We start from the raw sequence: 16,669 nt of genomic DNA, 5'->3' as shown, positions 1-16,669 counted from the left end.
CTACAGCACACAATTACACTCTAGACGATTCTGTACTTCCAACATTGTGGCAACAGTTTGGGGAAGGCTCTTTTCTGTTTCAGCATGACATTGCCCCCACGCACAAAGCGATGTCCATACAGAAATGGTTTGTTGACATCGGTGTGGAAGAACTTGACTTGCCTTCACAGAGCCTCAACCCCATCAATCACCTTTGGGATGAATTGGAACACTGACTGCTAGCCAGGCCTAATCGCCCAACATCAGTGCCCGACCTCATTAATGCTCTTGTGGCTGAATGGCAGCAAGTCCCCGCAGCAATGTTCCAACATGTAGTAGAAAGTCTTCCCAGAAGAGTGGAGGCTGTTAAAGCAGCAAAGGGGGGGACCAACTCCATATTAATGCCCATGATTTTGGAATGAGATGTTTGACGAGCAGGTGTCCACACCATTTTGTTAATGTATTGTACGTAAGAGGTGGCTATGTTTTCCCTTCACCAAAGCACAGTGGCCGTGGCCGAAATCATTCTTGCCTATACTACTTCGACTATATACGGTGTACTAACCATACTACATACTTTACTGAACAGAACATGTACAGTGGGGCAAAAAAGTATTTAGTCAGCCACCAGTTGTGCAAGTTCTCCCACTTAAAAAGATGAGAGGCCTGTAATTTTCATCATAGGTATACTTCAACTGTGACAGACAAAGTGAGAGAGAAAAAATCTAGAAAATCACATTGTAGGATTTTAATGAATTTATTTGCAAATTATGGAAAATAAGTATTTGGTCAATAACAAAAGTTTATCTCAATACTTTGTTATATACCCTTTGTTGGCAATGACAGAGGTCAAACGTTTTCTGTAAGTCTTCACAAGGTTTTCACACACTGTTGCTGGTATTTTGGCCCATTCCTCTATGCAGATCTCCTCTAGAACAGTGATGTTTTGGGGCTGTTGCTGGGCAACACAGACTTTCAACTCCCTCCAAAGATTTTCTATGGGGTTGAGATCTGGAGACTGGCTAGGCCACTCCAGGACCTTGAAATGCTTCTTACGAAGCCACTCCTTTGTTTCCCGAGCGGTGTGTTTGGGATCATTGTCATGCTGAAAGACCCAGCCACGTTTCATCTTCAATGCCCTTGCTGATGGAAGGAGGTTTTCACTCAAAATCTCACGATACATGGCCCCATTCATTCTTTCCTTTACAGGGATTAGTCGTCCTGGTCCCTTTGCAGAAAAACAGCCCCAAAGCATGATGTTTCCACCCCCATGCTTCACAGTAGGTATGGTGTTCTTTGGATGCAACTCGGCATTCTTTGTCCTCCAAACACGACGAGTTGAGTTTTTACCAAAAAGTTATATTTTGGTTTCATCTGACCATATGACATTCTCCCAATCTTCTTCTGGACCATCCAAATGCTCTCTAGCAAACTTCAGACGGGCCTGGACATGTACTGGCTTAAGCAGGGGGACACATCTGGCACTGCAGGATTTGAGACCCTGGCGGCGTAGTGTGTTACTGATGGTAGGCTTTTTTACTTTGGTCCCAGTTCTCTGCTGGTCGTTCACTAGGTCCCCCCGTGTGGTTCTGGGATTTTTGCTCACCGTTCTTGTGATAATTTTGACCCCACGGGGTGAGATCTTGCGTGGAGCCCCAGATCGAGGGAGATTATCAGTGGTGTTGTATGTCTTCTATTTCTTAATAATTGCTCCCACAGTTGATTTCTTCAAACCATGCTGCTTACCTATTGCAGATTCAGTCTTCCCAGCCTGGTGCAGGTCTACAATTTTGTTTCTGGTGTCCTTTGACAGCTCTTTGGTCTTGGCCATAGTGGAGTTTGGAGTGTGACTGTTTGAGGTTGTGGACAGGTGTCTTTTATACTGATAACAAGTTCAAACAGGTGCCATTAATACAGGTAACGAGTGGAGGACAGAGGAGCCTCTTAAAGAAGAAGTTACAGGTCTGTGAGAGACAGAAATCTTGTTTGTTTGTAGGTGACCAAATACTTATTTTCCACCATAATTAGCAAATAAATTCATTAAAAATCCTACAATGTGATTTTCTGGATTTTCTTTCTCATTTTGTCTGTCATAGTTGAAGTGTACCTGTGATGAAAATTACAGGCCTCTCTCATCTTTTTAAGTGGGAGAACTTGCACAATTGGTGGCTGACTAAATACTTTTTTGCCCCACTGTAATTTGTTGGTCCTGTTTCATGAGCTGAAATTAAATAAATTTTCAATACGCACAAAAGCGTATTCCTCTCCAATTTTGTGCACAAATTTGTTTACATCCCTGTTAGTGAGCATTTCTCCTTTGCCAAGATAATCCATCCACCTGAAGCTAATTAAATGGCATCATCATTACACAAGTGCACCTTGTGCTGGGAACATTAAAAGGCCAGTCTAAAATGTGCAGTGTTTTCGCACAATGCCATCGATGTCTCAATTTTTGAGGGAGCGTGCAATTGGCATGCTGGCTGCAGGAATTTCCACCTGAGCTGTTGCCAGAGAAATGTAAGGTTTGTTGCTCTACCGTAAATAATTTACTTAGAGAATTTGGCAGTACGTCCAACCAGCCACACAACCGTAAACCACATGTAACCATGCCAGCCCAGGACTTCCACATTCGGCTTATTCACCTGTTGGATCGTCTGAGACCAGCCACCCAGACAGCTGATGAAACTGAAGAGTATTTCGGTCTGTAATAAAGCCCTTTTGTGGGTAAAAACTCATTCTGAATGGCTAGGCCTGGCTCCCAAGTTGGTGGGCCTATGCCCTCCCAGGTCCACCCATAGCTGCGTCTCTGCCCAGTCATGTGAAATCCATAGGGTCAAATGAATTCATTTCAATTGACCGATTTCCTTATATGAACTGTAACTCATTAAAATTGTTGCAGGTTGCATTTATTTTTGTTCATTATATTTCAGAATACTGTTTAGTAGAAATGGAACAAACACACAAATTATACAGAACAATAAGAACACCTGCTCTTTCCAGGATATAGACTGACCAGCTGAATTCAGGTGAAAGATATGATCCCTTATTGATGTCACTTGTTAAATCCACTTCAATCAGTGTAGATGAAGGGGGGGAGATGGGTTAAAGAAGATTTTTATGCCTTGAGACAATTGATAGATGGATTGTGTATGTGTGCCATTGAGGGGGAATGGGCGAGACAAAATGCTTCAATTCCTTTGAATAGGGTATGTTCAACATACTATTGCTTATCCATACTAAGAAGTTGTCATATAATGCACAATTGGGTTGTTCCCTGCAATTAATTCATTTTGCAACATCCCCTTATTTATTATTCTGTTTTTGCATACCCACTGAGCCTACTATTTAGAATGCAAGCTAGGCCCAGTGGCTTTTCGGGGAGGTTGATGGTAGGTGGGGTGATAGTGTTGGGGTTTTGGGGGTTGTGGTAGTGGAAGCGAGGGGGTGGAATTGTCTGGATTGGGTGGCTAGGTTTTGCCGGCTTAAGCAAAGCACAGTATCTTTTTAGACAGGATAGAGGGTGAGGTGATGATGGTGGTGAAAGAGTGTTTCCCCCCCTTCTGTCAATGGGAGCAATCGGTTGGCCCCCTCCCTCCCTCCGGCCCAGTATCACCTGTGGTTAGGAGTCCATCTGGTCGACATTAGGACCTTCCTCTAGATTTATGACTCCCTCACTCTCGGGCCATGACGCGAGCCACTTCGGCAGGAATGATAATGAATTTGAGGACAAGTCTTGGAAAAAGACTTTATTACCGTCATTAAGGTTCCCATGTGTAATTGACTAGTGTGACAGGGCTGAGGGAGATCAACTTATTTTTCCACACGTTTGGGAAGCGAAGAGAGGGAGAAAATATCCAGAGAGAAACATCATTTGCATGACAATTATGGAGAAATGGGACATGTGAAAATATTGGTCAGTTAGTGATTGAGGGACTGCAGTTTTTCCATGTCGGTCCTTGGCTGTATCTCAAATGACACCCTTTTCCTCCATATGTGGTTCTGGTCAAAAGTAGTGCACTGTATGGGAAGTAGGGCGTCATTTGTGTCTCAGAGAGCTTGAATTAAGTGGTGTTCTGCTGGATATACACATGACAAATTACAGTAGATATGTCAGACTGCTATTATTGTGTTGTCGTGAGAAATACCTTGGACTACCTTTACTTTCCATAGTGTGCGTGTGTGTCTGGGTGTATTTGCATTGGCCATCATAGTGTGTGTGTGTGTGTGTGTGTGTGTGTGTGTGTGTGTGTGTGTGTGTGTGTGTGTGTGTGTGTGTGTGTGTGTGTATGCGCGTGCATGCGCAACACCCTTCAGAGACTGTTACATCAATCACCGTTTTGAGTCCAAATAGGAATACAACCATGGTTTAAACCGCATGCCTGTTTTCTCAATTAGAGCTCCAGTCTTAGCCAGGCTATGATTCTTCCACATTCATTTCGACAAATGTTTTCCCCCCCTTGTCAAAATACATAGTTTTATGGTTGTGGTTGGGTTTTGTTTCCGTCACGGGAGACTGGAGAGAACGTTAACCCGGGTGTGTGACCCTTCCTGGAATGTCCGAGAGGTTTGGCCCGAGCCGGAGAGAGGAGACGGACACTGTTAGACCACAATGTTAACAATGCTCTGTTCTTTATTCCTGCATGTCTGAGAAGGACAGCTGAAATTGGCCCACCTCTCTCTCAACTCAAATGCATTTACAGGTCTTTAATGTACACTGAGGACCAGTTTCAGCAGCCAGATTAAGCTCACTCCTGGACTAAAATACATGCTCAAAGAAAAATCTCCACTGAAAGTGCTCCGCACAGACATGTTCAACTTCTATTTTTGATTTACATTTGATTTAGTTGTCAACTAACCTGAATTCATGTGAGATCAACAGAACATGTCACCATGTCATTGGATTTAGGTTCAAAGTTGGGTGGGGGAAGAAGAAAAAAGTCCCTTACGTTAATGACTTTTTTCAAATTCAATCAGTTTGTTCAACCATGTTGTTTCAACGTCATTACATTATATTTCTTTTGTTGAAATGACTTGAAAACAACTTTGATTCAAATCAGTTTTTGCCCAGTGAGAAAGGCTAAATCTGGTTTAAGACTGGCCCTCAGTACTGCTTAGAGCTTTGGCAGTTCCAATGATTGTTCAAAAGTATGTTGTTTCTGTGTATTTCTATGTGATTGTCCCTCCACCCTAGGTGCTGAACTTGACACGGGCTCTCATCGCGTTGCACCAGGACTTTGTGGTTCCACTGGTGACGAGGTATGCAGAGGACTGGATGACCTCGGGGAGCCCAATTTACCGGCCCCTGTGGTGGCTCAGCCCTGATGACCCCGCGACCTTCACCATTGATGACCAGTTCCTCATCGGAGACGAGGTGACCAAATGACATGGCATTGTTTTATACATGTTCTGATTCTGCTGGTTAAGATTGAAGGACGCACAGCGATAATAAACATTATTATTGCATAAATTCTGGTACAACTTCTCCGTTTATAAAGCCCTCTTGCACGAACTTCAGCCGTACCTTACTTCATTGTTAACCTACAGACGTACGAGCTACCAGACCCGGTCCCAGAGATGGCCAACTCTGGAGATCCTTTTGGGAGTTAGGTAGATCTGCATTTGTTTTTTTGTTTTTTTTTACGTTACTTCAGAACTCTCTCAAATTGGATGTTTTGGTACCGCTAGGGTAACTTTAAATTGAGAATAGTTTTTATTTTTCTCATGGTCGTTTCATGAAGCTACTTTTCTTAAATTGCTTGTAAATATTGTATGTTTTTATTGCGTTGGAATTGTACATTTGTATGATTGATTGCAGGGTACTTTTTGTAAAAGAAGCATGGGTCTCAATGAGGTTTTCCTGTTTAAACAAAAGTTTAAAAAACTTTTTTTTAATTTTTTTAAATATGCCGTTTGGGGCCTACTGAAGGAGACCCCCCCGGTTTCCAAGTGTAAGAAAGAGGCCTAGGGCCTCAGTATTCATCTCAGACAGTCTCCTGCGTGGATTCCACTTCTAACACCAACGTCAACTAGTGGCCAATGCCATCCCAGAAGACTGAGGCCCTAGGCCTCTTTATTACAGTTGATGTCAGAAGTGGGATAGACATGTGTTGCATGCTCCTATCACTCCCATAGATTTTTTAGCTAGCGGTGGCTAAAGTTAGAAAATGTTTATCGTAGTTTAATGAAAACCAAATCATGGAGTACAGTTTCTCCTGGCCGATAAACTACTTTCAGGGTGAGGAACCATCTAACATTAAGTTTTAAAATACTGAACTTCTCCTTTAATGTATTGTTTGTTATTTTGATGTTTTTCCAGGTCCTTGTTGCCCCGGTAATAGAGAGGGGGACAGTACGGAGAAATATTTACCTGCCCGACGGGGGCTTTCAGTGGCAGGACAGCCGCAACGCCCAGGTGTTCGACGGGGGAACTCTCTTGGAGGACTACCCTGTCGCCCTCGAGGAGGTTGCCATTTTCTTACGGAGGAGATCTTGAGGCTCAAGTCACGTGATTTATACGTGACCTATCCCGGATACTAGTTTGGAATCTTTTATTTTATGTTTTACTCGTGCTGTTCTCAAGTTGCACTTTTCCACAAAGACAATTGACAGAGGCTCAAGACCTCTTCTTGAGATTAGATGTGAATATTTTTATACTTGCACTTTACAATTCAGAACGATTTGTATTTTATTGACGTCGTTTTCTTCTCTCTTCTTCCTTTTTTAAACTTTAATCTGCTGTACCTCTCGGCTGATTGTTTCAGGACTTCTTTTTTGTTTCTTCTAATCATTGCTGTTCTTGCTTTTTTCTATCTAAAGAAAGAAACCTATGTGTTTACATATGATTCATTTCTAACGTTTAACTGCTGCCGGTTCTCATGGAGACATGGAGTACCAACGCATGCCCCTCGTTCGCTTAAAAAGAAAAGATATGAATTTCTAAAGAAGACCAAACGAAGGAAAAGAAACAGAAGAATATGGTTTCTGCTAACGGAGAGCCTGGAAGGAATGAATGAGATGTTTGCTTAATATGAAAGAGGCTGAAGCAGCTTGGTATGTCTCTTTCATTCTTTGGAACAGCTTTTACTTGACCTAGGCTTAGAGCTGATGTATGATGAATGTACCTCAACTTCAGTTTTTTTCATTGCTTTACTACCCTAACAAGTCTGTCAATCAACACTTACACACTTCAAGACTTCGAGACACCCCTTCCTTTAAAGCACTTATTTTTTCAACTCATGCTCAAACAATATGCAGAATATAATGCTAATATTCTTTATTGTACTTTACAACCTTAACATACACTACTTGACCAAAAGTATGTGGACACCTGCAGGTCAAACATCTCATTCCAAAATCATGGGCATTAATATGGAGTTGGTCCCCCCTTTGCTGCTATAACAGCCTCCACTCTTCTGAGAAGGCTTTCCACTAGATGTTGGAACATTGCTGCGGGGAGTTGCTCCCATCCAACCACAAGACCATTAGTGAGGTCGGGCACTGATGTTGGGTGATTAGGGCTGGCTTGCAGTCAGCGTTACAATTCATCCCAAAGGTGTTCGATGGGGTTGAGGTCAGGGAACTGTACAGGCCAGTCAAGTTCTTCCACACCAATCTCAACGAACCATATCTGTATTGGGTCTCGCTTTGTGCACGGGGGCATTGTCATGCTGAAATAGGAAAGGGCCTTCCCCAACCTATTGTTGGAAGCTCAGAATTGTCAAGAATGTCATTGTATGCTGTATCATTATCATTTCCTTTCAAAAACAGCCCCAGACCATTACTCCTCCTCCACCAAACTTTACAGTTGGCACTATGTATTGAGGCAGGTACCGTTCTCCTGGCATCCGCCAAACGTCCATCGGACTGCCAGATGGTGATGCGTAATTCATCACTCTAGAGAACCCGTTTCCACTGCTCCAGAGTCCATTGGTGGCGAGCCTTACACCACTCCAACTGATGCTTGGCATTGCGCATGGGGATCTTAGGCTTGTGTGCTGCTATTTGGCCATGGAAACCCATTTCGTGAAGCTCCCGACAAACACTTCCTGTGCTGACGTTGCTTCCAGAGGCAGTTTGGAACTTGTTAGTGAGTGTTGCAACTGAGGACAGACATTTTTGTACGCTCTTCAGCACTCAGTGGTCCCGTTCTGTGGCTGTCTGCTGAATTTTTTTACACTTGTCAGCAACGGGTGTGGCTGAAATTGCTGAATCTACTAATTTGAATGGGTGTCCACATACTTTCGTATACATAGTGTAGCTTTTCAAGCTCTATTCTGGTATAAGCAACCCATTTGAGTGCCTTTTTTATACATGAACTTGAACCTAAACCACTGTCCCAGCAAGAGCATGCACCATACGCAACAGATGTTGCTTATAGCAGCTGAGCCTCCTACTCAATATGCTGTCTGTCTTAAAATGTTTTAATCGTATGGTCATGTTTTACTGGCACTGCTGCTGTGTTGGTGTGCTCTTTCGTGGTAGCCAGAGGAAGCTCTAAAGAAAGACGCCGGGCTCTAAAGGTGTATAAAGGAGATTCAAATAAGACAGGGATGTTCTGGGTCTATTATAACCCCGCCCCCAAAATAATAAAGATCTATGTACTGTTTGCGCTGTCATAGCAACCGTTGCAGCACAGTTCAGATGCAGATTAGAATGACTATTGTCAAAGAATGCAAGCCCCTCCCCCAATTGTATACAGGGTGGATCGCCATTGAGACCAGGATCTCATTTGCAAGGGAGCCCGGTGAACAGGAACATGCAATAAATAATATCAATACAGTAAATACAATAAGAGTCATCAAAACAAACAACTCACATATCACCTCCCCTTAAACTCAATCTAAACTGTCCAATTCAGACAAGCGAGTCTAATTTCAAGGTGGCCTGAAGGTTATTCCATGACCTGCGGGGAATAGAAACATAAAAACGAAAGGCATTTTTACCCAGGTCAGTGGAGACCCGCGGGACCTCTAGAACCAGCCAGTCCAGAGAGTGCGTCTGAAAAAAGCTGGATCTCCAGTTAATACGGGAGCTGAGTTAGAAGAACCGCTTTATATATACAAAAAAGTAGCCACCGCTGGGCCCTTCTGGTAGTCAGAGGCTCCCAGTCAACAGAGCTATAGATAATGCAGTGGTGTGGAAAAAAAACATTGATAAAGCGCAGTGCTAAATGATAGACTGATTCGAAAGGGTTTAAAGCAAAGGCTGCGCATGCATGTAGATTATAACGCCATTATCAAGTACTGGGAGAAGCGTGGCTTGAACAATCTTCCTTCTACTTTCCCAAAGTGAGGAAGGATTTATTTCTATAAGAGAAAGCAATCTACGTTGTTTTTTTCAACGTGTGCTTTAAACGAGAGCTTATTATCGTCAATCCAAACCCCCAAGTATTTTTAAAGGGGGAACTTTGGGCTCCATTCAATGAGCAAATATGCAAGTCCTCAGGGTCAATATTAAGAGACCTAGAGAGCAACATACGTGTGTTTTTTATTAGCATTTAGCATTCATTTAAGATCACTAAGTGATTTTTGAATTGAGTCAACAACCAGGATGAATGTCATGAATGGCCTGCTGTAATGAAGGCACACAGAAGTAAATAAACTATAATCCACGTAGAGATGAATGTTACAGGTCTTAACAGATAGACCAATATTATTTACATAAATAGTTGACAACAGGGCCCAAAATCGCCCTCTGGGGCATACCTTCGTAATATTGAGAAAACTAGATTTGATACCGTCAGTAAGCACACATTGTGTCCTGTCCGTTAGATAGTTCCTGAACCAATTGCGAGATGCCTGATTTCAGACAAACTTTGAACAAGTAAAAACATATCAAATGTTTTCGATAGGTCAATAAATAGGTCACATGTTTTTACGTTCGAAACAATATAGCACATCATCTAAGACAAGTGTAGCCACTGAAACAGGGCTATGTTCGGGTCTAAAACCAGACTTATGGTCATCAAGAATAGAATGAGAAGTAAAGAAAGGTTCAAGCTGAGAGTTGGCTAGGGACTCTAAAACTTCGGCAAGGCAAGATAGCTTGGAAATTGGATGGTAGTTATCCAAGTCAGGAGGACTGTGTAGGAGGAGGACTTATGCCGTTTTCCAGATAACTCCAGAAGCAATTGGCAAGTAAAAAATATAGGATAAGGATTCTGCAATAAGTGGGGCAGAAATCTGCAGCAGAAAGGGATCAAGTGAGTCAGCTACAGCCAATTTTTATTTTTATTTTTTTTACATCGATCTTCAATAAGGAACCTAGTACATAATGTAGACATCCAATGGTTGAAATGAGGAATGTGTATCTGGGAATGTATTGTTCTCTGCAACCTGGCTCGAGGCGGAATCAGACTTTTCAGAAGCCATAAAATCAAGGGCAAAGTGGTTACTAAAAATGTCCATCACAAATGTCCATCTTATCTGTTATGGGAACAGAGGCTGTCATAACATGCTGGAGTAATGAGGGGATGGAGTTTTGTTTCGGAGATTTGACTCCTTTCCAGACGGCAGCTGGATTCTCACCAGTTCAAGAAGTATGTCGATTTTTGCCTTTTTAACCAGGCATAGACATATTTCTCAAGCGTCTGAAGGACTGCCAGTCAGACTTAAATTCAGCCATCCTAGCCTTAGCCCAAGCTACATTTATCTCCAGAAGTATTTCTGATAGTTCATGCGTGAACCAGGGATTAGCTTTATCCCTTACCCTTAGTTTCTTGAATGGAGCATGCTTATCTGCAATAGAGCAAAGAAGTAAAACGATGCGAAATGCCTATAATTTATCTTGAAATAATGTGAGGGCGAGGTGTAGGTAGCTTTGCATCTCTTATGCAGACAATGGAACAATGGTCACTGAACTCACTAGCAAAAATACAATTGGCTGTATGGGGAACTAAAAGCTAACATTATTACAGTAAGTAAGCGGTAGGTAACTGCACACCTGTTCACACCCTTGCACTGTCTACTTTGGGCATAGGGCGCTGGTTGGTCCTCCCAGCTCCTCTCCTTTCCTTTCTCAAAATAATATTTAAAAGAGTAGATTTTTCAGGGTGTTCAAAGATGGGGTGGGTTAGTTCAATTATCAACTGAGTTACATTTAGCTCAATGCAGATATGTTTCCGCCTATCAGAGCTACAATAGACTCATAGCCAGTCGTACAATGCCAGCAACCTACTGAATCTTTCGCTGCCATGACTCCAAGATGGCACTGGGCCTGAAATAATCAGTTCTTTGAAATTCCGTTTCAGCAGTTCTGAGCTTGCCTTCCTAATGTCATTAGAACCCACATGGACTACCACAGCGACAACCCACGTTTTCTGGCGTAAAAAGAGTAGGATGTAGCCCAGTAATGTCCTGAAGCTGAGCCCCAGGATAGCACAAGGTTTTTGTCCCGGGAACGGAGATGTTTCACACCATAAAGCTAGCGATGATAAAGGCTGGTGAGATGGCAGCGGAGGTCCGGAGATTTTTGTGCCTCCCTCCAGCCACAAAACCCATTATGGCTGACATAGGAGCCGGTGCGTCAAGACACCCTCGACGTCCGGTGAGAAGAGGAGTGCAGCGGATCAGAATCTGGGACAGTACACCCTCGGGAACTTAGAGAATCCGAGGCAGAATCCCCCTCGGAAAGAGTCCGGATAGGGGGCAATGGCGCTGGAGTCTCGGGAAGCCAAGATGGTAAAGCTGTTTGACAACTGGATTTGGGTCGGGCTTCCCAGCACCAAAGAAATCCCACTTGCCACAGGCCACTTCCCTCCATTTGGCCTATGGCGGGTGACGTACTTTACATTTACATTTAAGTCATTTAACAGACGCTCTTATCCAGAGCGACTTACATAGACAACCTGGTGGTCCCGGGCTCCCCCAGGAACACCATATCGATACAGAACTTAGTGTGGACACCCGTTCGACGTAGTGTGCTGCAGCCCAGAGCTCCTCAGCTCACTTGATCCACCAACCTCAGCCTCCCAGTGACTTGGATTACAGGCACATGCCACCGCACCCGGTACTTCCATGGTTGGGCAGCAGAATCGTGAGAGTATTATCCTCGAAATCCACCAGAAGCAACGGTCCTGCTCCATTTCCCAGGGGAGTGGGAGGCTTCTTTGGGGAGGGGTCCCTGGAAGGCATTGGCCATTCAGTCAAGGAGTGTTGAGATGGTGGTGATACTCTCAACACATTGAAACGACGTCCAGCCTGTGGTGTGGAGAAGGTAGGCGTGGGTACTTTCCCCTGTAGATTGTGCAAGTTTTTAATCTGTTTACTAAGAGTAGTCACTTCTTTCCTATAGTCTTCTGCAAGTAAACAATTGTTGCATCGAAACTCCGGTCAGTCCACATTGTCCCGGAAGAGAGCATAGTAAATACAGCTCCTGGAGCACAAGAAATGCTCGCTTTTTCCCTGAACGGGAAAGCATCCATGGAAAGAGACATAGGAACTAAAGAGATAGTGATTTCAGGCAGAGTAATAAAATAGACAATAACTGATTTTCCGGACCTATACAGGCGGTAAATAGACCCGGTAAATGCACCAAATACAACAAAAAAAAAAAATATTAAACGAAATAGACTCCAGCCTGTTAAACTTAACTTTCTTCTACAAACAATTCAGTCTCAAATAAATGTGTGCGCTCTCTCTCTCTTTCCAGTAACCCTAACCTTCATGGGATAGTTCAGGGAAATGACATATTTATATGTGTTTCCTTGAAAGCAGTCTAGGTACAATGAGTGACTGCAATCCACACTGCAATCCACACTGCAATCCACACTGCAATCCACACTGCAATCCACACTGCAATCCACACTGCAATCCACACTGCAATCCACACTGCAATCCACACTGCAATCCACACTGCAATCCACACTGCAATCCACACTGCAATCCACACTGCAATCCACACTGCAATCCAAATCATCTCCTAAATGGATTGTGTTGCTCAATGGTTCAGATGATTTTGGCAGAACATTTGAAATGGGGATACTATTTGGTCCCAAAATGCTAATATGAACAAAACCAAATTGTGGATTGCAGTCATTCAAAGTCAGAATTGTATAAATATCTAAATATGTAATTTCCCTTTAATGTGATAGTTCACACAGCTACATCTTGATTGCTTAGAGTAGAAATTCAATGTTTCTGTATTATTCTTTCGTAATATGATAGCATATTAGTCTAACATAAAGGGCTGGTGGGAACCATTCATTGGATCCATGAATTGGCATCAGTGCCCTTATCAAGATAATATTGAGTTGATCTCTATGAATTATTAGCTACATCCTCTCCTCAAAGCATCTGATTAATTTACTGCAGTAAAGTAGAGTTTTATGAAAAAAATTCGCAAATATATTTTTTGAAGGCTACACAGCAATTGAAAGACGGATCTACTGTAAAGATGTTGAATTAACATTTGAGTGAGTTGTCAGAGTTACCTGCTATACAGTTAGATAGACAGCCAATCTGGTTTAGAAAGCATGTGATTTTTATAGAGGCTGTCCAAACATAGAGCAATTGTTCTCCACACATTTACAGACCTGCTAAGTGATTTGGTTAGTGAATTCATTATTTTATTTACTGTAACTATACCCTCAGTTCACAGACAGATTTTTCACCTCATTATATCCAGCACCATACCAGTGTATGTTAAGTTTTGTAGTCAGAAAGAAAGGTTTTCATCAAAACGTTTCCTTCGTAAGAAACCAAAAAAAACAGTCGTTGCTTAACAAATCAAACCTCGGTACGGATTCTCTCTGTTTTGTTTGTCATCCTGGGACCTGAACTGCGTCATTTAATTACACCTTTCACTTTGACAACTGAATTGATTGACTTTAATTTGACTTGTTTACTTCATACAGAAAGAACACTCAGGTCTACTGTTTAGTAGCTAATCAAATCACACAATGTCTTAGTGCCACAGCACATTGTGGGCATGTGTCTTAAACGTCTTAAACCCTATTAGAGATTCATGTACTTAACCGTTATGGCCCAAATGTAGTAGAACTAACTGTTTATGTGACAAGCTTTTCTTTTCTCCTGCTTCTGTTTTTCAGAGTATGCTGTTTTATGGTACTGTAGATGGCAATTGTTAAGAAAAGCTTGGAGACACTTTTCCCACCACACGCTGAGCAAGCGTGATGATATGTACCTTGTTGTCAGCCCTCTCTTATACAGTAGGAGGACGGACCGGGTATTACTATAACCACATCAGCAATGTACATATTTCAATGACTGTGCAATTACATGTTTTCTTTTTCTCTTCTGTAAATTAGAGAAATAGAATCGACAAAAACTGCAATAAAGTTTACATTTTCTTAAAGAAGCTGTTTTTTTTTACTTTGTTAAATGACAGATCATGATATCTCAAGATTGTGTTACTATGTACATGGTCAATGTGTGTCTTTGTTAGAGCTCTTGTCTGTAGTTATTGCGTGATTATAGTATTATCATCTGTGCCTTTGGACAGAAAATAATGTGTGGTTCCTTGTTTCTGTATGCTTGGCTGCGTTTTGACCATGCTTGTTTTCTTATTTGTCAGTGTATGTGTGTGCCGATGCAGTCATCCTTATATTTTTGTGCATGTGTGTGTGTGTGGTTTTACTATCCTTGTGGGGACCAGAAGTCCTCACAAGGATAATAACACATGGAAAATTCAGACAAGTGGGGACATTTTTGCCGATTACCACAAGGACAAAGGCTGTTTTAGGCTTAGGGGTTAGGGTTAAAATTAGGGTTAGAATTAAGGTTATGGTTCAAATATCATTTTCAATGGGAATCAATTGTTTGGTGCCCACAAGGATAGCAAAACAAACGTGTGTGTGTGTGTGTGTTTTTCCTGCTTGCTTGTGTATTTCTGTGTGCTCATATTCATGATTGTGTGCTTCGTTTTTCAAGTGTGTGCTATCTTGGTTTTGTGAGTGTGCGCTTGGCTAGTTTTGTGAATGTGTTTTTGCTTGGTTGTACGTGTGCTCACTTGCTTGAGAGTATGCTCATGGTCATGTGCTTGGCTTTGTGAGTGTGAATTATCTTGCTTGTGCATTGGTGTGTGTGCAGTCTGCATATGGACGTCACTCACTCACTCTACCTCCCTCCGTGTCAGCCAGTCTGTCACTGTATATCTGCGTCCATGCTGACTACTAACATCTCCACGAATTCCTCTTAAAGCTAATAAAAGTTATTTATAGTGGCGTTGAGCATGCGGTGGTGGCTGAGATTCTCTGGGGAATCACATTCCCCCATGCAGCCCCCCCCCGCCCCACCCCACCTTTCAGCTCCCTGCCTGGCCAGGATCCACCCAGGGGCCCCTTTCTCGCTTCTCTCTCCTTCCCTCTCTACTCCTTTACTTCAGACCGACGGGTGCAGCAGGCCACCGACATCTTACCTTCACCAAATCACCCTACTCAGCCCTATTTAGGATTTATGTAATCCCTTTTATACTAGGTATTTCTTAAAGCAGGATCAATGAGTTAGCTTGCCAGCTTTTAACTGGTAAGGTTAAGGTTAATTCTGCCATGTGAAATACCAGCCAGGTCTCTGGAGGTATTTTTGGAGAGCGACCTGGGTCATGTTCATTAGGCACCAAATGGTCGAAAACAGAGTGAAACATGGAAAGACGCACATTTTCGTTTCCATCGCAAAACATTTTAAAGTGTTTTCTGTTGTGTGCCCTATTGAACACAACCCAAGAGGCATTGAAAGGGCAAAATTCCAAGTAATTGGTTGTTACAGTGTTAAGCGGAGCGACACAGGGGAACCCAAGAGCAGTCTCAGATGAGGAAACAGGGATGAATGAACCAAACTATTTGTTACACAGAGAGATATGGAGTGCAGATCCGGGGAAGCTCGGATGAGTATCAGAAAAACCTGATGTGGAGACTGCGGTTGGAGTTGGCTGAGTAGAACAGGGTAAACAGGTCCTGAGGGGAATCCAAGGTAGTGGTGGTGAGTAAAATCCAGAGCAAGGTAGTTGGGTGGTGAGATGTGGAACAGGAAACAGGAGCCAGAGCGGTAACTGCAATACACGGTGTCATGCAGGGAAACAGGCACACGGAATAACAGGATCTTGAATAATCATAAATGGCTAGAATCATGAACTGACTGAGCAGAGATTACAATCTGGCAAAATGGAAGTGGCAGGACTGAGTATTTGTAGAGGTCTTGATTATGGAACGAGTTGCAGCTGGTAGGGATCTGCTCTGACTCAGCACACCTGTCTCCAACCACACAGAGAGGGAGAGGGAGAGAGAGAGAGTGTACAGGGGGAGTAACTGCAGGTCAAGAAGACACCGGATGAACACCAGAGGGCATTGCAGGAGCAGATGTGACATACAGTTTAGATAGTCTCATATCTTAGTCATTCTGAATGCAAGTTGCAGGTGAATGAAATTTCAGAATGTTGGCTGTCCCAACTCTTTTTGGATTCCGATAGGAATTACACGTCACTTTGCAAACCTGCATAATGTGACTTACAGGCCTGATGAGTGTTAGGGTAAAACTAGGCCCTGAAAATAACACCTTATGAAATATGCATTGTATTGTGTTAAATCATTTTATTTGAACTATAATATGTTTGCCTAGAATCTCACTTGAAGGTCACAGGGCTGAAAATGCATGTTTGCAACAACCATGTCTCTGTCACTAACAGATACAGTCATGGGTGGTAAACTCAAAGGTTTACTTGAATGGCAAGGCATTCT

At 42.7% G+C, this 16,669-nt stretch overlaps 1 protein-coding gene across 1 annotated transcript in view; it reads left to right on the top strand.

The window, feature by feature from the left end:
* The window catches only part of si:ch211-236l14.4 (SITS-binding protein), an 85,206-nt gene extending 70,911 nt beyond the window's left edge, over positions 1-14,295 (top strand). The window contains exons 9-10 of the mRNA XM_035790381.2: positions 5,171-5,350; positions 6,296-14,295. Coding sequence (XP_035646274.1) covers positions 5,171-5,350; positions 6,296-6,472 — 357 coding nt within the window. The 3' untranslated portion in view covers positions 6,473-14,295. The remainder of the gene's footprint in view (positions 1-5,170; positions 5,351-6,295) is intronic.
* Positions 14,296-16,669: the final 2,374 nt, after the last annotated feature.

The sequence above is a fragment of the Oncorhynchus keta genome, chromosome 17, assembly GCF_023373465.1.
Source record: "Oncorhynchus keta strain PuntledgeMale-10-30-2019 chromosome 17, Oket_V2, whole genome shotgun sequence".
In the NCBI taxonomy this organism is placed as follows: Eukaryota; Metazoa; Chordata; class Actinopteri; order Salmoniformes; family Salmonidae; genus Oncorhynchus; species Oncorhynchus keta.
This window is presented reverse-complemented; position numbering and strand designations above follow the sequence as displayed.